Source organism: Podarcis melisellensis (genome assembly GCF_964234715.1).
Source record: "Podarcis melisellensis genome assembly, chromosome: 6".
Taxonomy (NCBI): Eukaryota; Metazoa; Chordata; class Lepidosauria; order Squamata; family Lacertidae; genus Podarcis; species Podarcis melisellensis.
In genome coordinates, this window is record NC_138538.1 from 19,366,846 (window position 1) to 19,392,279 (window position 25,434).

Below are 25,434 nucleotides of genomic sequence, written 5' to 3' on the forward strand. Positions count from 1 at the left end.
GCTATGCACTTTGCTTGGCACTCTTGTTCTACTTCTTTGAGAGGGAAGAGACAACCACGTTGATCCTTGGACTTAAACCTCGTAAGAGAGGGTAGATGCCTTAGGGTACCTTCATGCAACCAGTATCTTAAATAGCTCAGGACAACAATAAATCAAAGATCACCTCTCCCCGTATAAACCAGCTCCCCCGTATAAACTGTGCAATCATCCTCTAAGGCCCTTCTTCATGTTCCTCCTCCATGGGAGGCTGGCAACACAAGAACGGGCCATGGGAACGGGCCTTTTCTGAAATGGCTCCCTGCTTGTGGAATGCCTCCCCAAGGATGCCTATCTGGCATCTTCATTACACATCTTTAGGTGCCAGGCAAAAGCCTTCCTCTTCAACCAGGCCTTTGGCTGATTAACAGTCTTTGTCCTTTTGTGAAAAGGAGGAGGTTATTGGCTTGTTTTGTTTTTATTATGTACCGTATTTTTCGCCCTATAGGACGCACTTTCCCCCCTCCAAATATGAAGGGGGGATGTGTGTATGTCCTATGGGGCGAATGCAGGCTTTCGCTGAAGCCTGGAGAGCGAGAGGGATCGGTGCGCACCGACCCCTCTCGCTCTCCAGGCTTTGCGGACCTCTCCACAAGCAGCGGGAGCCAGCGCTGGGCTCCCACGGCTTGCAGAGAGCTGCCTGTTTGGGGGCTGGGGTTGGGGGAAGCTCGGGCGTCCCACGCCCCAGCCCCGCGCCTGGGGGGAAAATAATTTCTTTCCCTTTATTTCCCCCCCCCCAAAAAAACTAGGTGTGCCTTATGGAACGGTGCGTCCTATAGGGCGAAAAATACGGTACTCTGTGGTTTTCTTCTGTATTTTTATGCTGTGAGCCGCCCTGAGATCTTCGGATGAAGGGCAATATAAAAATTTAAGAAAGGAAATCAATCAATCAATCTCTAAGCCCGCTGAGAATGTCAGAGGCCTTCTCAAGTGTGAGTTAAAAGCAGCTAGGCCAGGCATGTCCAAAGTCCGTTTCCGGCCCCTATGGCAGTTTATTTCCTGGGGTAAAATCCTAAAAAACCCTCAACAACTTTAACCCTAAAAAAGCTCAACAACTTTGGTTGGCCCTTTGGCTGGCCCTCTTTGAAAAAAGTTTAGATACCACTGAGCTAGGCCAAGTTGGTGGGAAATTGAGAATATGACAGTCTTGGATGATGAGGCAGGCGGGGGGCCGGATGTGGATAATGATGACTGGGAGGGGTGGGTGGTCTTGTGCTACCTAAACAACACAGAAAGACCCCAAGAGAACCTGAGGTGTTCTCAAGGAAGCAGAAGATAAAGGGGAGTGAGAAGACATATACGAGTTCTTGCCAAGATGGAAATAATGGGCAATTATTGCTAGACACAATGGGCTCCTCAAAACATCCTTTTTAATGCTACATCAATGTTGTTTTGTGTTTATGATGGTATTGGGGAGGTTATATATGATTCCTCTTTCAATACTGCTTTGGGCCAGCAAATGTTTTGGGGTGGACATTCTGCTTTGTTTCCAAAGCAGTGCATGCTCCATACTTTCCTGTTGAAATCCTGTAACTTTTTGTTCCACTTTTATTGCACTATAGTACAATAATGCCCCTCCAAATGGCAATAACATAACCTTGGGGAATTATTGCAGAACAAGCAATAAAGTGGAATGGTTTGTGAACAGTCCAGTGTAAATCTATCACTAATGCAATATTATTAAATTGATGGCATGTTGCAGAATATACCTGCAAAAACCCATCAGTCTGAAGGGGGAAATACATGTTGAATTATTATGGTGCAGTCATATATTCAAGTATTCAACAAGACAGGAGTATTTGGTATATTGTCATGCACATGGCAAAAACAAATAGTAGCCCATGATGACAAATGGACTCTAGCATTCGGTACTATATTTAAAGAGGACATGGACTGCAGGATATCATAAGCTTTTATCTAGAAAAGGTGAAAAAACTGGGACCTGCAATAAAATGTTGCAGTACATTGCACTTCTGTACAAAGCCAAACATGCCCTTTTTCCAGTATATGCTATTTCACTCTTCTTCTCCCACCTATTTCTCATTAACACCTATCCAACAGTTAATCAGCATTCTGTGCCCACTGTAGTGGAGCAGGGATGGGCAAAGGGCAAAGTGAATTTATTTCACAACAGGAATTATGGTGTCATATCTTGAGCCACTATATGCAAAACCTCAGCATGTCACAAGTTTTTCTCAGAGAAAAACCCACCAAATAAGTTAAGGAAACAAAGAAGTAGGTTTAGGTTGCACAGCATGCTTGCCTAAGAGTTAAACTGCCACTTTTAGTATAAAAAATGTCCAAGTCTTTTTTTGGGGGGGTTGCTTATTTTTAAAATATAGTTTGTGCTTCTGCTAGCTTGGAGAGGCGTTCCCCAAAGCCTGCTGATACCTCCTTTCATGTGTTTTATACTGTTTGGGTAATATAAGGGCCCACATTCAAAGGAGGATACCTAGTAAAGGTAAAGGTAAAGGACTTTACTGACTGAGGGAGCTGACGTTTGTCCACAGACAGTTTTTGCGGGTCATGCGGCCAGCACGACTAAGCTGCTTCTGGCGAAACCAGAGCTGCACACGGAAACGCCGCTTACCTTCCCGCCAGAGCAGTACCTATTTATCTACTTGCACTTGACATGCTTTCGAACTGCTAGGTTGGCAGGAGCTGGAACAGAGCAACGGGATCTCACCCCGTCGCGGGGATTCGAACCACCGACCTTCCGATTGGCAAGCCCTATCAGTGGTTTAGACCACAGTGCCACCCGCATCCCGGAGGATACCTTACTCATGTTTAAATGTTTTTAATTCTTTTGATACTGTTTGCATTGCTTTTGTTTTGTATTGTTTTGTATTGTCTGCTGCCCTGGGCTTCTCTGGCAAGAAAGTCAGGATAAACATAAGAGTGAGAAAATAAAATAAACCATAAATAATAAGCAAAGAAAGCTGCTGTTCCCTTTTTTATTATCTCTACAGTTTGAAAGCCTGCTTCTGAAGACTGGGAACTCTGGCCTACTCTTGCTATTTCAGGCTATTTTGCTATATTTACAAAGAATGCTCATGTTTAATAAAATACATGTAGTGCTGTTTTTTGAAGAATACTAATAAAAGATGACCTGCTTCAAAATGCTGCAGTGAGATGCTGCTGTTCAGATTCTAGCCGCTCTGTTCCATTTCTCCTTCCCCACCACTGCTTTTCCAGGGCATTTTACCCCCAATAGTCAGTCAGAATTTTAGCACACCTAAAACTCACTGGGGTATGTTGGAGGTTCCCCCCTTTATAATTTCTCTTCCTTTAAAAAAAATGTACTTCAGCTCACTTTGGGGTTCCTCCAAACCCTCTTGTGCAGGCATAGTACTGCTTTGGTTACTTAAGGAACAATACTCGCAATCTGAACATCAGAAAATAGAGGAAATGATATAAAAATGCAATGTCATTAAGCAATGGGTCAATGGTGACTGTAAAACTAAGGTATCAATCTTAGAGGAAGAGCCACCAGGATGAGTGGGGTTTGGACAGAGTAAAAAAATGTACAAAAGAGGATCAAGTTTATGTTGGAAATGTTCAGATACAGAGGGCTCCTTAATTCACATGTGGTGGCAATGCAGATTTGTGGGGACAAACGCAGGCTTTTGCTGAAGCCTGGAAAGCGAGAGGTGTCGGTGTGCACTGACCCCTCTCGCTCTCCAGGCAGCTATCCGCAAGCCCTGCGCGCCGGGCAGGAGGTTCCGCCGGGCGTGCAAGGCTTGGGGCGGCAGCCTGCAGCCCGAAGCATGGGGGTGCTGCGGAGATTTTTAAAAAATCTTTATTTCCCCCCAAAAAAATCTAGGTGCGTCTAGGTGCGGCCTATGGGGCGGTGGGTCCTATGGGGCAAAAAATACTGTACTTCTTAATGCAACAGCAGCCGCAATAATACTGTACGCAAAAATGTACTGTACGAGAAGGCTATCCCAGCAAAGAATCAATGGCTGCTTAAACTAATAGAATATGTCGAACTAGCAAGTATGATGGCCAAAATAAGAAATATAGATGGAAAGATAGTGACAAGCAAGTGGGAACAATTTGAAGGGTATTTAAAATGAAGTGATACTAAGATAAATCTACAAGCAGGGATAAATCTGTGATTAGCAGCAGGCAAAATAAAGGATCGTGAATGGAAGGAGAAAAGAATAGATAACCCATGGAGATGTAGCAAACTAAGGAATCTGTAATAGGATGTCAATAAAAGATAGGTTGGGAATTCTGTATTAGATCTGATAGGATGGGAAAAGGTATGTATATTGTATGCTGGAAAATGCATAACTAAAAATAAATTTAAAAAACTGATCTCACACAAGACTTCTCTGAGGTTTGCAAGCAGAGCCCTGAGGCATCCCTAGGCCCACATTCAAAGAAAATTCAGAATGATTTATGGTGCCCACATCACATCAGGTGAAGCATTATTCTGGCAGCTTGGTGAAGCTTTGCTGGAGTGGTGGGGGACGGGCACATGCTAAGGGTGGCATGTGGGGCAGGGAGAATCTCCAAAGCTTGGCATACATTCAAATTCTACATTTGTACCTTTCTGCTAAACTATCAAGCCTCTAATCTGCCGCTTCCTCCTCTTTTTCTTGCCCAAACTCATATGCCAACCTGCCATATACCAACAAACTCTTATGAGATGTCCACACTTTCCCCAAAGATTCTTAGTAATGGCTTTGCTCACCCCTCCAGCCACAACCTGAAGGACACAACTTTGGGGTGATGGTGCTCTGGTCTCTTTCTTTTTTCTACACTTATGTAAATCGTATCATTTATATAAAATCCTTACTGCTGTTTGATATTTGACAGCTATTTACCTAAGTCCTTTACTGTGAATACCTTCAAAGACTCTTAATAAAAGAATGTTACACACCATATTTTTTTTTTAAGTTATTTTTTCTTTTTCTTTCTTAAACTTGCACACTACATGCAAAGGAACCTCTAATGTAAAGATGAGAGATAGGGGATAGAGTGGATTTCTGGACTACGCCGCCTTAATTTACCTATCATCCAGTTTGCTGAGCCATGGCTGAAAAAGAAGTACTGCTTGGGAATGTGACACGGGTGGGACCAAAGAGGGGTGACAGGCTGAATCCTATGCCTGTTTAATTTAGTCACATGGCATGGCAACCCAGCGCCCAGTTAAGCCAGAAACCCAGTTAAGCCAACAAAAAGAGTGGAGTAAACTCAAACACTATTTTATAGGCTTGTTTTCCATCTGCCAGACGTAGGCCAGCTCAGCCAGCAACAGCCCTGCTCCTGAATGGAGCTTGGATCTGGTGTGCAGTGGCACCTCTGGTTACGAACTTAATTCGTTCTGGAAGTCTGTTCTTAAGCTGAAACTGTTCTCATCCTGAGGCACGCTTTCGCTAATGGGGACTCCTGCTGCGCACGCGCCTCTGGCGTGCGATTTCCATTCGCATCCTGGGGCAAAGTTCACAACCAGGAGCAGCTACTTCCGGGTTAGCGGAGCTCGTAACCTGAAGCGTTTGTAACCTGAAGTGTTCGTAACCAGAGGTACCACTGTACTTTATTCCGGCTCAATTTATACCACCAACTGTATACAGGATTGTTCCCTTAACCACTTCTTTGTGAAACAGTTGTGAAGTGCATCAGTGTGTGAACTAGGTCCACAAGTTGTTGTCCCTCATCCTAACTAACCTCAAAAACCTCTAGCAAAAAGTGTGTCAACATAAAGAAATTCAAGTGGGGAGCAGCAGTATTTTGCTGGGGGGCGGAGAGAAGGAAAAACAAGTCAACTTGCTACCCCCCTTCACTTTTCTTACAGCTACTTGGCACAAGAGGACGCGGGTGGCGCTGTGGGTTAAACCACAGAGCCTAGGACTTGCCGATCAGAAGGTCGGCGGTTCGAATCCCCGCAATGGGGTGAGCTCCCGTTGCTTGGTCCCTGCTCCTGCCAACCTAGCAGTTTGAAAGCATGCCAAAAAAGTGCAAGTAGATAAATAGGTACCGCTTCAGTGGGAAGGTAAACGGCGTTTCCGTGCGCTGCTCTGGTTTGCCAGAAGCAGCCTAGTCATACTGGCCACATGACCCGGAAGCTGTACGCCGGCTCCCTCGGCAAATAAAGCAAGATGAGCGCCGCAAGCCCAGAGTCGGTCACAACTGGACCTAATGGTCAGGGGTCCTTTACTTGGCACAAGATGTACTAGTGACCATCAGCTTGGATTACTTTCAAAGATTACACAAATTAACAGAAGACAAGGCTATCAAGCCACAATGGCTATGTTCTTTCTCTAATGCTGTACTGTTTTTAACACTGATTGGGAGCCGCCCAGAGTGGCTGGGGAAACTCAGCCAGATGAGCGGGGTATAAATAATAAATTATTATTATTATTATTATAATGTTGAAGGCAGTACACCTCTGACTATTACTTGCTAGGAATCACTGTGAGTAGAGGATGTGGGATTATAATGAGGCTTTGGCCTGATCCACCAGGGCTTTTCTTATGTTTTGATAGGTTCTCTGGCTCAATATTCCTTCAGTCAGCAGCCAGTTCTCCCTGTAAATATGTTGCGCCATCCTGCAATTTACCTAATGTGCCCATCCCTTTGAGCAGATGATTTGATTAAACAGGAAGGAAGCTAACAAACATCCTCTCCCTTCCAGTCTAAGATAGCCCCAAACCAATTCTAGGGGCTTTGCTGAGGCTGAAAAGAAGTATACAGCAAGGCAGTAATAGCTCTTTTTCAGCCTAGCAACTTGGCAAGTACTGGTAGACATGCCATGTGCTGATCATACTCAGGGGCTGCAGCTGACTACATGCAGCACAACCAACTCTGATTTCTAAAATTCTGTAGGTGGTTTGATTTGTTGGGAAGGGAGAAGTGACAGGCATCCACACTTAATTATCTCACTTAATCACCCCAATTCTCATATACTTGCAAATCTTAGCTGAAAGCAAAGTGCTGACTGGAAGTGGTTAGCTAGGTATATTATTTGCACCCACCCTGAGATACTAAGCTATTATAGAAAAGAACTCCAGATAAATCCATGCACAGGAGGAAGTGAAGAGGAGAAACATGTCCTTGATTGTGGATCAGCTTATCTGGCATAAGTGATTTGATTTCTCAAATGACATGTACCAGCATCTGGAACAGCTGATAATACCCTCAGGGCCCCTATATGCTGACTCAGGTGTGTATTCACATGCAACACTTAAAAGCACTTTTATGAGCTATTTGTGTGCAAGCATTCAGGTTGTCAACAGAAGAATAAAAGGCATCTCTTAAATGCATGGGAACATACTGCCCAAGGTAGATTTTACATTTGGACAACAGATAAAGGGAACAGAGGACTTTGTATGCTGCCATAAATTCCAAAGGATGGGATAGCAATCTAATGTTGATTTATTTTACATTTTTATCTCCAAGGTGCTCAATGTGGCCTGTACAATTCTCCCCTACCTCCCCAATTTTCCATCCCCAGAACACCTCTGTAAAGTAAACTAGGCTGATACTATAAACTGGTTCAGACATAACCCCAGGCCAAACCATGTTTTCACACAAATAAGCAGGTTCCTGGAGTCAAAATCCAGGCCCTGCTCCTCCTCTGGTTCTACTGCTGCTGAGCTACTCAGGACTAAACCATGATGTGGCTTAGATATATGTCTGAACCTTGCCTTGTTGCTTGTCTTACTCCAGACAAATCTCAAGCTGTAACCAAAGGCAGTTCTCAGCATACTATGCATGGTTTGTCTGAGAGATACAAATCATAAGCCTGAGTTCAGGATGCAACACTATGCCAAACCATGGTTTAGCCTTGCATAGCGTGGCAGCAGAATGTCCAGCAGCCACAATCTTCACTGTGGTAACCCACATGAGTTCATACCAAACCACAGCATACACACTTCTGTTTCTGCCACAATTTCTAGGCACAGGTCAGCGCACGGGTGCAAATGGTGGTTCTGTTTTTGTCCTATTGCTTTCCTCATAAAAAAAACTGAGGATGAGAGTTTCCTCCCATTCTGTGGTATGGAGCAGGTTTTCTCACGCACCGAGGCAAAAAACAAAACAAAAAAGCACTCAAGATACGGCTCTTTAAAGCTGGCCTGTGTATAGAAACGCAGCACAAAAGGAAGTCTGGATGAGCCCTGAGTTTTCCTAGAGAAAGTGGAGAGTCAAGAAAAGAAACCCACTCTGACCCCTTGCCTACAAGCTGTGCCTAGAAACTGCGGCACGAACAGCAGTCCGGATGATCCCCCAGTTAGGGCAAATAGCCTATGTGTGAACCTGGCCAGGGATTATCCCCAGGTCACCCAATGTATATTTCAGACGGACCAAGGATTTGAACCCTGGCTTCCTGGCTTGTAGCCCAACATCCTGGCAAACTGGCAAACGCGGCTGGTTCAGGACAGGGGGCAGAGGCAGACGAAAACAAGGGTGCGAACCGCACGTCCCCCGGGGTGGGGGGGGGGATTTTGACCCCAAGGCGCTCTGCACATGCTCAGAGGCGCGTGCCCCTGGGGCGAGCAGGTCCATGAGGGCACCCGCTGAGGGGCAGGGCAGCGCCTGCCGTGGCTCTTTTCCCCTCTGCCCCGTTCAGCGCCTGCCTGGCCCGGCCCGGCCTCGCCTTCCCACGTTCCCTCTCGCCCGCATCGCCCTGGCAACCGGGGCCTCCATTCCTCCCGCCTCAGGCCTGCCGGGGATTTCCCCGCGGACGCGCCTGCCAGCCTCCCTCACGGGGCGCGCTTTCCCCCTCCCCCTCCGCAAGGAGAACCCACTCACTCCATTTCCGCCATTTCCTCGCTTTCTTCTCCCTCCCGGATCTTAACTGGGGAGGGAAAACTATTACCTCACCGCACACCCCCACCCTCACCCCGCCACCATAGAGAGCCGGGGCTAAACCGGCCGCGGCACACTTCCGGGTTCTCGCTTACGCCTCTCTGGGCTCCGGACGAGGCGTTTCCATGGCAAAAGGGCGGGGTGAGTATCGAGCGAGTGAGGCAGCGGCGTCACCGGCGCGTGGTCGGCGCTCGATGTCACAGCCGCTCTTCCGAAACGTGTCGCCCTGTTCCGCTGTGCTAGGAAACGATAACGAGACAAGGAGTTGCGTGTGGATTCCCAGGAATGGGTGACGCGGACATTCCTCGTCCCGCCCTGGTCCCTTATCCTTTCGTAGCGCTTCTGTTCAGCTTATCAGCTGGGACTGCCATCCTCTAAAAATATATATTAAAAAATTCCTGGCCACGCCCACGACTGCGTTGCATACATGCAGTACATACAATACACTTTTAATGATAGGAAAAAGTAGCCCTTTCCATCTTCGTCAGAATGACTTATGACACATGACTGTCCTCTTGAGAAGTAGAGCACAGCCACCCTAAAGGAGCCACAAAATGGCACTCTCTCCCCATCAACCCATACATCTTTTCCAATGGCATTCAAAATATTTTGGGGCATAAGGCGATAAAATATCTCATGGGCCTCATCTAAGGACCTCATGCTTCCCTGACAGTGAAAAAATACATTAATAATAAGTACAATCGCTAAACAGCATCGACCATGATATCCTGAAGCAGCTGTCTGAGGGAGGCCTGTCACTAGCTGGATCACTGTCTTAGGTTGCATTTAGCCATGTATCTGTACTTCCTAGGTACCTGTGCCTTTCCTGCTGTGCACCAATCAGATTTATGACTTTGGCTGAAACTCAGCTGGGAATTTGAGTTCTTTGCCCAGCAGTGAGAGCCAGGAAGACCCTCACAAACTTAGTAAGACACCCAGGCTTCACAGCCCTGCTCGCTCGCTCTATATGATGACTGAGCAAGTAATCGTTGGATATGGTGGTTATTCTGTAATTTGAAAAGTGGTTTGCAATGGAGCCTGTGGCTTGTCAGGGCCCCCTTCTTCATGCTAAAGAAGACATTGCTTCACTCCGTGTGGTTTTGTGGTGATGTGCTTGAGACGTGACTTTCTCACAGGTTTTGCTAGCAGCAAATATGCGGTAGGTTGGTAGAGCTGATTCTGGGACATAGGTCTCGCTGGTAACTTCCGCTCTCCTTGTATGTAGAAGCATATTGGATATTTCCTCATTTTTCAAAACCCACGCTGCAGGTATTTGATCAGCCGGGCATAAATTTTTATTTGATGCAAGCAAACTACAGAAAAAGCAGGAGATTCTTTTGGGTGTTTCTGTAAGTTTCTCGTGAGCCTGGTTATAGGACATTTGATTTGAACTTTGTTGGATCGAAAGACTTAACAGGTTGCATTTTCAAAAGTGGTGAGCATCCATATTTTTAGGCGCAGGCTAAGGAAGTTGCATGTGCTGTCTGTGTCCCAGAGCTCTGTTAACCCCCTTTACAAGGGAAAGTCTTTGCATGCAAGATGCTGGTTTTCAAGCATGTCACCACAAAGTGGGAAGGAACAGCTTTCTGGAATGAACAGGAAGCCCGACAAGCCACAAACAGACCCCAACATGGCCTTCTCTAAAAGCTATAGAATAAAAGACTCATCAATTTTTTGTAAATGATATACAAGGCTTCTATCCTGCATTTGGTTGCAGTAAGCCCCATTTTTATCTAACAGGAGTTACTTCTGGGTAGACAGGTATAGGATTATGCTGTATACCAGCCTTTACAGGTTGCTCTGAGGAGCTCACTACATGCTAGTGCAGACAGATGTAACTGAGCCCTGGTGCTACCTTGGGAAGGGGGAATTTAAAGCAGGGAAGTAGAAAGAGAGAAAAGTGTAAGGCCACCCCTCCCAGCCCCTTCACTCTAAGTTTCCACCTCCTGAAATGGCATTTCATTTTAAAGAACTGAGGTTTGGTGACATACATATGCTTGTGATGTACATTATATAGCTGGTCTCCTATAGGACAGAGGTGGCCAATTTCGTGCCCTCCAGATATTGTTAGACTACAACTCCCAACATCCCCAATGTTCTCACTCCAGCTTCTGCCCTTCTTGCACAGACAAAACCAGCATCGTGGGAACTGTTCTCGTGTAGTACAATCCCCCGCCTTCAGATGGTGTGAATTTTCCAGCTACGTGGGTGGGAACAACTGCATATCTCTTTTGTCTCTTTCCCATCCATTCAGCGACCTCCCTTCAGGCATCACGCCAATCAGGTCAGAGAAAGTCACATAAGTTCCCAAGTGACTTGAATATTCTACTGAACAAAATGATCCTCTAGACTAGTTTAACGAGCCATAGCTCAGTGGTAGAACATTGGTTTTGCATACATGATGTCTCAGGTTCAATTCCCAGCATCTCCAGGTAGGGCTGCCGGTCAGTGTAGACAACCAGGTTTTGGACTACAGTTCCCATCATCACTGACCCTTGGTCCTGCTAGCTAGGGATGATGGGAGTTGTAGTCCAGAAACTGCTGCAAACCCAGTTTGGGCAACCCTGGTGTAGACAATACTGAGCAAGGTTGTTTGACTTGTTATAAGGCAGGTTACTATGTTCCTGTGAGATTGTAATCAGCCAGTTCTGAGTGGAGGCACACTCCTCTGAAAAAATAGGTTTGCAGATTTGTGGTGGTCCTGGACCCTCCTTTGTCCTTTTGGGCCCAAGAGACTTTGAGAGTGCAGAATGCTTTTCATTGACTTTGACTGCTATACCAGCTGCAACCTCATCTGAACCAAGAGTCTGGCTGTGTAACAGCCTCTCAAGATAAGTGCAATGAGGTCTATATGTGGTTGCCCCTGGGGAGGAAAACAGATGCCGCAATCTGTTCAGGATGCACGAGACAGAGTTGACTGGCACTGCTGATTCAAATGCCATCTCACCGGTCTTAAAAGAACTCCACTGGATTCCTGTTTCTTTTCCTGATCCAATTTGAAGTGTTGATGCTTACCTTGAACGCAGGGTTACCATGTGCCCTGCTTTACACAGACCTCTCTTTTGAAGTCCTCCGTTTGGAGGTGTTCTCTGTTTAAAGGGGCCGCCCAGTCCAAATCTGGTTTAAAGGTAAGGAACAGTGAAAAAGGTCAGTGAAAAAGGAAGCAAATCCCCAATGCCACTGAGCAACTCTTTATTCAAGGAAACAGAATACAACTCAGCCTAGTGGTCTCAGTAATTCTTCCCAGTCGGTCTTACCCATATGGAACAGTTGCCAGGATGGAAGGTCCCTGCCTTCTGCCACCCATAAAGCCCCCTCCAGGACATTTCCCAAGCAGTCTCAAACTGCCCTCTGCCCTCTGTTCTGCCCTCCTCATTATCCTGTGCAGTCTTAGAAACTGGGGGGGAGCTTTTTGCAGCAGGTGGGGGAGACTCCCTGGATTCTTCAGCAGTCTTTTGACACGCCCCCTCCTCTGCTTCAGCCTCAGAATCTGAACTCTTCCCTGTCACAGGCTCTTCCTGCTCACTAAACTCTGCTGCCCCTTCAGCTTCCAACACCTCCTCCTGCCAATCTCTCCCCTTTGACCAATCCTCTGTCTCCCACCACCAGTCCCCTGGTTCTGAGCCTTCCTCCTCTGGGGTTTCCCTTGGGGTTTCCCTAGCTGGTGCCTCTCACTACCCCTCTTCATCCTGCCAGTCCTTGACAGGTGATGTGCATTGGAGCTATATTTAAATTATAGTAACTATTTTTAAATTTGCGGCTATGCATATAAATTACTCTTTGCAAATTTGTGTCATATTTCGGAGGGGAATGCAAAGCCTCTTTATTGGCAATGCATAAGTGGCCACCCTACCTTAAAGCCCTGAATGGCACAGGACCCGAATATTTGAAAGCGATCTCCTCCCCTGCCAGCCTTCTTGCTAAAATCATCAGCCAGTGTCCGTCTCCAAATACCTCCTTCATCTGCAAGAGCGCACAGGGGTGTGTGCTTTGTCAGGAATGGTGTCCAAGCCATGGAATCCCACCCCCCACCCCCCGGGAGATACACGTGGCATGTCTCAAGCACCAGGCAAACTTTAAAAAAAAAATCATGCTGGCATTTAAAAACATTTCTACTCCATTGTATTTTGAAACCTTCTGGCTATTAATGGCTCTTTTCACCTGTTCTTTGTGGTTTTACCCATGGGGCAGTATTCAACAAACTCATACCATCAGCGTTAAGGACTTATGACTGTACAATGGAAATTCCTCCCCAACAACCGTGCAGAGCAGATTTTGGGGCCTGGGATTGACACTTGTTGGCGGGTGGGAATAAAGAATTGCTTATTATAGGTGGGGGGGCTGAGATGAGGGGGAAAGTTCCATTGTGCAAGTGGAAATCTTAGCACTAACAGAACAAGAATGTTGGATGCCGCCCTGTATCACTTTTGCAAGTGCACCTTTGACATCCTTGATAAAAGACTATAACTGAGATAACAGGATGAACAAAATATTCTGCTGAAGAGGGTGGGCTTGCATCGCAGAGGAATGGCATGGTTTGGGGGGGGGGGAAGAGAAAGAAAGAGAGGCAGGGATGCACAGGAAATCTGACATTTTAAAATGGTTTTTGCTGGTTAAGTCGTGCAAAGGAAGAGAACCCAAAACTTACTTTTACTTGCACTAGAGAAGAATGCAAATAGAGCCAACCTGGTAAAAGTGTATCAGCCAAACTCTTCACAGCCCACACGCTGCTGTGGCACAAAAGGATTTTTTTTTCAATTTTTCAAAAAGAGCCATCTGCAAAGCTTTCATTTGTGGTTGTCTGCTTGCATGGTTAATAAGCATCTGTTAGTAAATGTTGGCTTGACTCCTTCCTTGAATGTGCACAGGAATTTTATTATTGTTTGAGACTCTTCTCTCCCCCCCCCCCCACATCTCACCCAAAATGATACAGCACTAAATTATCCTGTGTTTAGCCTTAATTGCTGGATGTTACAGGGCAGTCTAAACATTATCTGTCATGATATACTTGGAATCAATACAACAGATGTCCAGAAAAATGTGTAATGTTGTAAGTCTACATACAGATATGTATATGTGTTGTTAATCTACGTGTATCTGTTTAAAGACATAAGCTTTAGAGATGGAATATAGCTCCAAACAACACAGATGCATATGTCTGGGCACTACGATGTCACTGTATTTCTTCAAAGAAAGTTCTTCCCCTGCAAAGACAAAGTAATAGCTGCTATATTCTTTGTCTTAAATGAGTTGGGGATAGGCACTTATTTTCTTAACCCACAGTCCAAGAGTGGAAATTAAAATTAAAATAACCCACAGCCTTAAAAAAAAAAAGTCAGCCAATTGGTGTCAAAGAAGGATAGAACTTTTTTTATGTATGCTACAACAGCAGCAAGAATACTTATTGCAAAGTACTGGAAGACACAGGATCTACCCACTCTGGAAGAATGGCAGATGAAGGTGATAGACTATATGGGACTGGCGGATATGACCGGCAGAATCCGAGACCAGGGAGAAGAGTCAGCGGAAGAAGACTGGAAGAAATTCAAAGACTATTTACAGAAATATTGCAAAATTAATGAATGTTAGAATGATGTCGGATAGAAATTAAGCGGTTTCCAGCTGTAATGTTTTAAGAGAATATGGAAAAAAGGTTTAGAAGCAGGTTAAAACTTATGGATAAGGATTTGCTGAACTAACAATTTGAATTGGAATACAAAAAAGGGAGGTATGAGGACGTCTGGGAAATAAGCTAATGAAAAATAAGTTATTGAAACTTTGTGTGTTTTTAAGTATTTTTGTTTTTGTATTTTTTTTTCTTTTTGACTTTTTTATTGTATTAATATTGAAAACTTTAATAAATATCTTTAAAATAATAATAATAAAAAGTTGTTGCGGAAATATGCTTGGTTTTGCAATTCGAGTTGCAAAACCAACAAGTATTCAAAGAGTTGCCTTGCTAGTGGGAAGTAACAAAATGAAATCTAGATTTTTGCTACAATTTGTTTTGGGTACAGTATGTCTCAAACAGTAAACTGCTTGCACTTCCTACTGGGATAGTATTTCAGTAGTATTTTCTGTAACACTGATGACTGATGTTATGGAACAGGAAACAAAGAGTAGGAAAAAAATGGACAATTTTATATAAACAGTTTAGAGATTTATTTTAACTATTAAGTCGTATATGAAACTTGCTAAATGAATGGATATTCTCTCCCGATGGAGGAAGTGGAATCCCCCAAAGATCAGTAAAGGTAAAGGGACCCGTGACAATTACGGTAGGTCCAGTCGTGGCCGACTCTGGGGTTGCAGCGCTAATCTCACTTTATTGGCTGAGGGAGCCGGCGTACAGCTTCCAGGTCATGTGGCCAGCATGACTAAGCCACTTCTGGTGAAACCAGAGCAGCACACAGAAACGCCATTTACCTTCCCACTGGAGTGGTACCTATTTATCTACTTGCACTTTGACGTGCTTTTTGAACTGCTAAGGAACGGCTAAGGGAGCTGGGCATGTTTAGCCTGGAGAAGAGGAGGTTAAGGGGTGATATGATAGCCATGTTCAAATATATAAAAGGATGCTAGGTTGGCAGGAGCAGGGACCGAACAACGGGAGCTCATCCTGTCACGGGGATTCGAACCGCTGACCTTCTGATCGGCAAGTCCTAGGCTCTGTGGTTTAACACACAGCGCCACCTGCGTCCCTCCAAAGATCAGTACAGGGGCTTAATAAAATCCACACTTGTTCATAAATGACTGTTGGGATGAACAGTGTGGTAGCCACATTGACTGATGGCACCAAATTGCTCAGGGTTGTTAAAAATAAAAAAGGATTGTGAGTAGGATCTCTCCAAATTGGGCGAACGGGCATTAAAGTGGCAAATGAGATCCAGTGCAAACTAGTGCAAAATGATGCACATTGCGCCAGAACATCCTAACTTACAAAGCAATATTTAAGTGCCTTAATGACCGGTTACCAAAATTTAGGTTTGCATAGGTTTTCATTCATAATTTGCTTTCCATATTTTTGACCATATTTTGTTTTCCATGCTTACTCAGAAGTAAGTTCCGCCAAGTTCAGTGGGACTTGCTCCCAAATAAGTATGCATAAGATTGCCTATCTGCCAACATTTTGGTGACCAAGGCAGGACTGTTGCTTTTATGCACCATTCCGCACTGAAAAGGGCTTTCCCCAGAATTCCATACATTGCATTCTGTAATTACTGTACCTTCCTTGCACTGGCTGCTGAAACAGGATGTGTTAACTGAGCATAACCATTTACTTTAGCTTAAGAATGTTTCATCTCATAATAGTTATATGACTGTACTTATTACAGAATAGCTGCACCTTAAACTTCTTAGCTGATTCCATTATCTGGATAAGCAAATATGGAAGGGGGAGCAAGGCCTGGACATTTTGTGCTCCATGCATACGCCTTTATATTTGCATGTGTACAAGAGCAAAGATTAATCTGCCACGACCTCAGACACATGAAGATTTAATGTCTATCGATGGAGTGGAGCCTGAATGGGAGAAAGGGAGACAGCATTATCTGCTGTTCAAAGGAACAGCCTTGCACTGAAATCTGAGCAAACATCTGAGATTAAACATGGGAGAGTTAATCTACCTTGGTAACATATTAGCAAACACAATGACTGTTATTTTACTCAGCAAACCACCGTGTCATACTGCTTCCGGAAAACATAAATTGCATAGTAAATTGGGGGATCGGTACAATGGTTCTCATATGCATAGCTTCCTGGGAGTAAGTTCCATTGACCTCTGTGGTTCTTGCTGCTGACTGCATAGGCTCAGCCTGTGAAACACATTGAAATTTAACAGAAGGTGTTCAGTCAGCTGAAACGCAACGTTTAGCTTTGAATTAGAAATGCAAGCAATCTTGCAAAGAAGCGTTGCCTCTTAAACGTTTAGTATGAAGTAAGGGCCTCTGTCAAAAAGAATAGGTGCGTGGTGCAAACTCATTGGCTGTCGTGGACTGGCTGGACACAGAGGAGTGGTGGGAGGCACCAGCTGGGGAACCCCCAAGGGACAAAGGCTGAGAACCCGGGGATTGGTGGTGGAAGGACGAAGAGTGGACAGGGGAGAAGGGGGAGCCTGGGAGGAGGAGATGTTGGGAGCTGAAGAGATAACAGGGTTTAGTGAGCAGGGAGAGGCTGTGTCAGAGGAAAGTCCAGAATCAGAAGCTGAAGCAAGAGAAGGAGGAGACCAAGAGGCAGAGATTGTGAGATTTTGACCAGCTTCGGCCCATCTGAAGCTGATACAGGCTTGTCTTATCTTGAGCCCAAGCAGAGTAGTCCACACAGCAGAAGGAGAAGCAGTATGTGCCACATTCTTAACTTTATTTCCACACAGCAGAAGGATAAGCAGTATGTGCCACATTCTTAACTCTTAAATCCAACAGTAACTTGGACTGTGGAATGCAAAACAATGTCTTGTGACTGCAGTTGCTGTTCAGTGAGGGAAATAGAAACCAGCAGAGATGTTTACACCTAGTTATTATAAAGAAATGAAAGATGTGATGGTGACCCCGTTGACAGACGTTATGAACAACATCTTAAAAGAAAGGGACATTCCAGAAACATGGAAAGAAGCATACATTACATTAATCCCAAAACAAGATTCGGACTTAACCCAGGTTAAGAACTACAGGCCTATTTCACTACTGAGCATAGACTATAAGATTTTTGCAGGAATTCTAGCGAAGAGACTGAAAAAGATATTAATAAAACTTATACATAAAGATCAAGCAGGTTTCCTACCAGGCAGACAAATGAGAGATAACATAAGAAATATAATTAACGTTATAGAATATCTGTCTGATAGGAGCGACAAACAAGCAACTTTAATGTTTGTGGATGCGGAAAAGGCCTTTGATAACGTAATTTGGGAATTTATGCAGAAAAATTTAGAACATATGGAAGTGGGACAAGAGTTCTTCAATGGCATAAAGGCAATCTATACAGAACAGAGAGCAAAATTGATAGTGAATAAAGTTATTACTGAAGATATCAAAATATCTAGAGGAACAAGACAAGGTTGCCCACTTTCACCATTGTCATTTATAACGGTTCTGGAAGTCTTAAATGCAATTAGACAAAACAAGCAAATAAAAGGGGTAACAGTAGGTCTAAATGAGTATAAAGTTAAAGCCTTTGCCGATGATTTGGTACTGACTATGGAAGATCCAATAGAAAGTGTAAAGGAGGTATTGAATGAGATGGAACAATTTGGAAGGGTGGCAGGATTCAGACTGAACAAGAGAAAGACTAAAATGATTGTAAAAAATATGGAACAAAATATGATTGAATTAATGCAGCAACGAACGGAGATAGAGGTGGTGAAAAAGGTTAAATACTTGGGAATTTGGTTATCACCTAAGAATATCGACTTGTATCAAAATAATTATATCCTGGTTTGGAAGGGAATAAAGAAGGATCTGGAGGTGTGGGCCAGAATGAAATTATCATTTTGGGGAAGAATATCTACGGTAAAGATGACGGTGCTACCAAAGATGTTATTCTTATTTCAGACCATACCCATATTAAAGGGTATAGGAATTTTCAAAGAATGGCAAAAAGTGATCTCAAGGTATATCTGGCAGGGGAAGAAGCCTAGAATAAAATTTAAGCTATTGACGGATGTGAAAGAAAGAGGAGGCTTCGCCCTGCCAGATATGAGACTGCATTATGAGGCAGCATGTTTATGCTGGTTAAAAGAATGGATAAAGTTAGAAAACAATGAATTACTAGATCTTGAAGGATTTGATAACAGATTTGAGTGGCACGCGTACCTTTGGTGTGATAAAAAGAGGGTTCATAAAGGATTCGGAAACCACATCTTCAGGGGTTCTTTTATAGAGGTTTGGGAAAGATATAAAAATATATTGGAACCAAAAGTCCCACACTGGTTGTCCCCGCTAGAGGTAATGAGTGTTAAGAAGACTAATATGAGAGAAAAATGGGGTACATATGGTGAACTGGTAACCAATGAAGGAGGGAAATGGAAATTGAAGCCATATGAACAAGTTAAAGAGTATATATATGATTGGCTGCATTACTTCCAAGTAAATGAAATATTTAAAAAAGATCTGAAGGAAAAAGGTTATGTGGAAAAAGAAACAATTTTCCAAAAAGACATAATAAATAACGAGTACAAAACTCTGTCAAAAATGTATAAGATATTGCTGGAATGGTATAAGAAAGACGAAGAGGTTAAATCGGTAATGATACAGTGGGCAAAGGATTTTGGGTACAATATTCAATTTGAGGAATGGGGAAAATTGTGGAAAGAGAATATAAAATTTACGGCATGTACGTCACTGAAAGAGAATGTGATGAAAATGTTTTATAGATGGTATATGACACCTGTAAAACTAGCAAAGATGTATAAGGTTGATAACAAATGTTGGAAATGCAAACACAAAGAAGGGACGTTCTTTCATCAGTGGTGGGAATGTAAGAAAGTGAAAAGCTTTTGAGAAATGATATATAATGAGATGAAAAAAATGTTAAGATATACTTTTGTGAAAAAACCTGAAGCTTTTCTTTTAGGTATTGTAGGAAAGGACATAAGAAGAAAGAACTGTAAGCTTTTCCAATATGCTGTAACGGCAGCCAGAATCCTGTTGGCCCAGAAGTGGAAACAAGAGGAGATATCGACGATAGAAGAATGGAGATCAAAACTGATAGACTATGCGGAATTGGATAAATTAACTGGGAAAATTAGATATACTAAAGACCAAAAGTTCATCGAGGACTGGGGAAAATTTGTGGATTATCTGAAAAACATATGCGGTGTAAATACAACGCTAGTGGGATTTCAAGAGGCACTGTAAAAAAATAAATAAGTATTGTTGGTTAGAAATAATGAGAGTAAGGAGGAACAATGGCAATACGAAAGAAGGGAATGTGTATTAAAGGTATAAACATGGATGATTGTCAGAGACGCTGAAGGAAGTCCAAAACAGTCATAATTTGTTGTATTCGGGATAAAATGTATAACTGGATGAAAATTAATAAAATTTATTGATTTTTAATGAAAAGGAAAAAAAGAAACCAACAGAGATGAGTCAGGCTGGTGAAAAGCCAGGGTGTCTCCCCCTCCTGCTGCAAGAAGCTTCTCTCCCTGCTGGTCTCCTAGGTCCAGAGGAACTATGAAGAGGGAGAAGCAGAGAGAGGCACATCGGCATAGTCTGAGATTGCTTGGGAAGGACCTGGGGGGGGGGAGGAGCCTCTGCAACTGCTTCATAGGGACAAGACCGACCAAGAAGAGTTGCTGTGCTCCTTAGGCCTGTCTCCCTTGAGCAGGCCTTGTTTCTGCTAATCAAGTATTAACGCCATGTGATTTATTGCTGGGTGGCTGCCTGACAGTGGCAGAGCTTATCCAGTGCTCCTGCTGGTACACTTGCACTGGATCAACCGTCTCACCCCTCACCCTCTCCTCAGAAAGCAGCAGCATCCCACCTGCAGAAGAAGCTAATGTTAACAGTTTTGCCCTACCCAGCAAGCTGCTTCTGCTTATTATTGTTTCCTGTTGACGCAATATGCCACAGCGGCTTATCTATGTCGCGCTAGGTTGATAAAACAGCCTGCATCCAATTTATCATGGATCTAATGGAACCTTTGCTGATAAAGCCGCCTCTGGTCAATGCAAGGAACTCAAATCACTTCCTGTATAATATATGGGGCCTATATCTTGGGGTGATGTTGCTCTGAGAACAGTGGGTGGTGTGGGGAGAGAAATGAGTAAGAGCAGGTTAATATGACAGTTTTGGTCCTCTAGTAGTTGGGGGAAGGGAAGGGGGAAAGGAAGAATTTGGCAGGTGGAACTGGCTGGGAGCAAAAGGGGAATCTAGAAGAATGAGAGGGAGGTGTTCAGTGAGATTTGCTGTCATGTAAGTGGGTGCACGATTTGAATCTTCATTTACTCTATGTTAAATAGAGTTAAATAGAGTAAAATGCAGTCACCATTTAAGCACTTTGAAAATTCACAGTCTTCGGTGGTAGAGGCTGTTATGTACTTACCATATTTTTTGCTCTTTAAGATTTACTTTTTCCCAGCTAAAAAGTAAGGGGAAATGTGTGTGTGTCTTATGGAGCGAATGCAGGCTGCGCAGCTATCCCAGAAGCCAGAACAGCAAGAGGGATCGCTGCTTTCACTGCGCAGCGATCCCTCTTGTTGTTCTGGCTTCTGAGATTCAGAATTTTTTTTTTTCTTGTTTTCCTCCTCCAAAAACTAGGTGCGTCTTATGGTCTGGTGCGTCTTATAGGGCGAAAAATACGGTGCTTCCACTGAAAACAAGGAAACTTCAAAATAGAGGTGGACCTTCAGATGTTGCTGAACTACAGCTGCCATAATTCCTGATTGTAGCTGGTGGGGCTCAAGGAAGTGAAGCATATAAGACAGAAATAAAGTTGGGATGGTGAAAGTGAGACCTAGCGTTTGCATGGGGTGGAAAGGAAGAAGGTCTAAGGTCTTATCTCTGGGGCAGGTGGAGACATTGGCAAGCAGGGAGGCAGAACCCTCTAGTTTTAAGCATCTTGCACAATCTGCATGGCTTTCTTTGCCCTACATAAAAAGAAACCAGGATGTAGCCAGAACAGTTGATTTAAGGGACATTCCAACAGAAGCCAAGTAATGAACTGCAGGTCTAGCTTTCAATAATGAGAGAAACATTTGATGAAACGAAGTGTGGGTGCTTGGCCCCAAACCACACATGCATTTTTGTTCATTTAGGATATTAATGAATCAAGCTTCCTCCAAAAGACGCTTGGAGCAATACACAACAAGCACAAAACCAAAACATACCAAGCGCCACTAAGCACATATACCAGCTGAACATTAAATAACAAAATCATTAAAACACAGGCTTGCCCATTGCTATTAAGGATTAAGTTCCTCAATATGAAAGTAAATAAGATTTGCCGTCATTAAACTGTGAAAAATCCTGAGCAAATTAAAATTATCCTCAAATGACACCCATTTATCCAATAACATGGGAGACAGGTGTAAGTCCAGGGGGAGTTCATCCCAAAATCCGACCCCCACTACAGGGAAGATTATTCTACACATCCCCTCACTATGAAGCCTAGCAGGGACTGTGAGCAGAGCTCCTTCCATTAAGGATCAAAATGACTGGTATTGGAGGAGGCACTCCTTGCAGATATTTAGGGCCCAAGGAAGTCAGGAGTGGGGTTAACTGGGTCTGCCAGGGTTCCCCATTGTGCCCATGAGGCCAACCTACATACACCTGCCCTACACCGTCCGCCATATATGATGTCAAACATGGAGCAGGTAAAGGTGTTGGCTGAGAGTTCCTGCAAAGCCCATTTTGTTCCATCAACTGAACAGCAGTGCCTACAAAGCTCTATGCAAGTGCCCTTCCCAGGTGCCAAAAATCAGCTGATTGCCGTGTCAAGGAATTGTGAAGCTTTTTATGACATCTCTGGAATTACAATATTCTTGTGATCTAAATAGCATCTTCGGGTGTCACATCTCAAATGCGAATAGACATTAAATGTCCCTCATCTCTCTAGCAAATTGGTTAAGAAAACATTACAGTAATTAACAAATATCAGGCTTAAAAGTTTGTAACCAGTAGCACCTGTTTTGGACAAACATCCTTTTTAATGTGGCACAAGCTTTTGTGTGGTCTCCTGTGACCTGTTTTCTGCATCCTGTTTCTTCAAATGCCAAAGTGTAATAGCTAGCAGAGTCATCACAATTGGATTGGATTGATCTTTATTACAGCCATTGGCCCGTTACACGACAGTTTCCCATACCAACATATTATACTTAAACCTCCAAATTTAAAATTGCCAAAACTTACAAAAGACAAACAGTAACCGAAGCAAAACAAAAGCAAAAACCACCATCATACATTACAATAAATTTGTAACCTATACATCGCCCTCTGCTCAAAAATTAATCAAGGATATCAATGGTGATATCGCCTAAAACATAGATCATGGTTTAAAACAATGGTGATATCACCTAAAACATAGGTCATGGTTTAAAGGGGTTATCCGAATCACACAGGAGACCGTTTCTCTTCTTTAGGGATAGGACGCTGATCAGGAATCTGGCAACCATGAGTGATTTTAGGGGGTCATCATCAATTAGTAGATATCTCAGTTTGGCTTCAATCGTATCATCGGCAATTCCCTTAAGATATTGAGCAAGAAACTTGCTCCTGGCCGGTAAGTGAAAAGCACAGTCAAAAATTATGTGATGCAACGATTCCGGTGCCCCACAATTACAATCACATAAGAGTGATATCTGTCCATTGGAGAATCTATTTCTCAGCACGTTCGATGGGAAGGTGTTGAATCTTGCCTTTACAAAGGCATATCTATGAGCTGAGGAAGTTAAGGAATTCAAATAGTTTGGGAGCCTTAAGAGGGGTAATAAACCAAGATTTAGAGGTGAGCAGGTACCATTGCCCAAGATCATTTTCTGCTGCAAGTCCATCTCCTCTAGCTTACAGGTTACTGTTCTTTTAGCTGGGACTATGTCCTGCTCTAGTAATTTGGATGGGGAGATTCCCATTGCCATTATTTTCAGCTGTAAATTTTTTACCCATGGGCTCTGGAAATCATCTCTCCACATACATTGTATCAAGTACAGGTTTGGGAGATTGTGCCATAGAGATAACCAGTGACAAAGGGAAAACCAGTCTTCCACAGAGCATTTTCCAGGGATACAATATTAAGTTCCATGCGTAACGCTGTATTACTTACACAGTTGGGCGGTTTCAATATCCCTCTTAAAAACTGATTTTGAATGACCTCCAGGTGAAATAGGTTGGCAAAAGTCCCCCAAATTGAGATGACATAAGCAATTGTCGGGATCACCTTGGCCTTGAAGACTTTCAACGCCGATGGGATATGAAGGGCCCCATCGGTGAAGAAGAATCGCAAGATCGCCAAGGAGATAGCTTTGGCTCTATTTGTAACATAGGCTACATGGGCCTTCCATCTGAGGTTATATTGTAACCAAACTCCCAAATATTGGCATCTATAGACTTGTTCGATGACTCTCCCATCAATTCTCCAATTATGGAGTTTCCGGCTCTTTGAGAAAATCAGGATCTTAGATTTTCCATAATTAATTGTAAGGGAATTTGCGTTACAGTATGATCCAAATATTTTTAGGGCCCTCCTGAGACCTACTCTAGAAAAAGAAAGAATGACTGCGTCATCCGCATATAATAACAAGGGGCAGCGATAAAGTGCTAGGCGGGGTGCGTGAATCCTTTCTTGGGCCTCTATTAGGGAGTCCTCATGTCACTTATGAACAAATTGAACAGGAGTGGAGCCAATATACAACCCTGTCGGACACCTCTGTTAATGGGAATTGAATTCGTGAGATCACCCTCCGGGGTGAATCTCACTCTGGCCGCTGAGTTCTCATGGAGTTTGATTATTAGCCAGAGAAGCCTTCTGTTGATGCCCCAGCGGGTGAGTTTTTCCCAGAGGATGCTCCTGGGAGTCATCACAATTTGGTTAGTGGAATGTTTGTTCTCAACAACCATTCATATATATAATACTACAAACATCAAAGGAAAGCAAAGTCTTTATAAATGAAAGACGAGGCCATAGTCCAAGGATGGGGAAATTTTGGCCCTCCAGATGTTGTTGGAATACAATTCACATCAGCTCCAGCCAGATAGACAATGGTCGGGGTGGTGGGAGTTTTGATCCAACAACATCTAGAGGGCCAGAGGTCCCCCATTGCTGCCATACGATTCTGTTTATGCCCTGGGTTGTACAATCATCCCCCCTCTTTACAGTGCAGTCATACCTCGGGTTGAAGTAGCTGCCAGTTAAGCATTTTCAGGTTGTGCTCTGCGGCGACCCAGAAGTAACGGAGCGCATTACTTCCGGGTTTCGCTGCTCGCGCATGTGCAGATGCTCAAAATGACGTCACAGATGTGCAGACACGGGTTGCATTTGCTTCAGGATGCGAACGGGGCTCCGGAACGTATCCCATTCACATCCAGAGGTACCACTGTAGTGGACTTTGGGCTCAAATTTCAGTGGTGCTATGCACAACACGAAAATTTTGGGGAAGGAGCCTTTTGTGCTCTATTCTACAGCATTGATGTAGCTTCCACTGCAGCATGGTGCCCAGTGAGGCTGGGCCAGTCACTCTACCCTAAAACCGCCTCTGTTCTTTAATTCACGTTTTCCCACTCCATATACCCGCCAGAATGCATTTTCTTGAGAATGGTCACTCAGAGGTCTTTTATGACATCCCTGAATAGGTTGAACTGCTCATTCATGTGTTTTAATTGACTGATGACATCAGAGTTTGGTCTGTTTGTGTACTTTTTCAAGGAGGATGGCCAACATTCAGTCGCTTCTCTATGCTTACTGGTGTTGGACAGAAGTTTTCATGTTTAATACAGATCTGGAATATCTGCAGTGCTTGAAAGATTCAGGCAGAAGTGCTGTTTATTGCTGTATCCTTGAGAAGCGGACAGTTTGGAACAGCTTACAGACTATAGGGCAACTCTCTGTTTATCTGTACGAGTGACTGCTGCAAGGCAAGGCTATTTTGTT

At 43.8% G+C, this 25,434-nt stretch overlaps 1 protein-coding gene across 3 annotated transcripts in view; it reads right to left on the bottom strand.

Moving 5' to 3' along the window:
- The window catches only part of SLC9A8 (solute carrier family 9 member A8), a 64,702-nt gene extending 55,692 nt beyond the window's left edge, over window positions 1-9,010 (bottom strand). For 2 of the 3 annotated variants that reach the window (XM_081916918.1, XM_081916916.1), the window contains exon 1: window positions 8,949-9,010. In XM_081916918.1, coding sequence (XP_081773044.1) covers window positions 8,949-8,980 — 32 coding nt within the window. In that variant the 5' untranslated portion in view covers window positions 8,981-9,010. Of the gene's footprint in view, window positions 1-8,796; window positions 8,909-8,948 lie in introns of those variants that run through there. The other variant, XM_081916917.1, reaches the window with a different exon arrangement.
- Window positions 9,011-25,434: the final 16,424 nt, after the last annotated feature.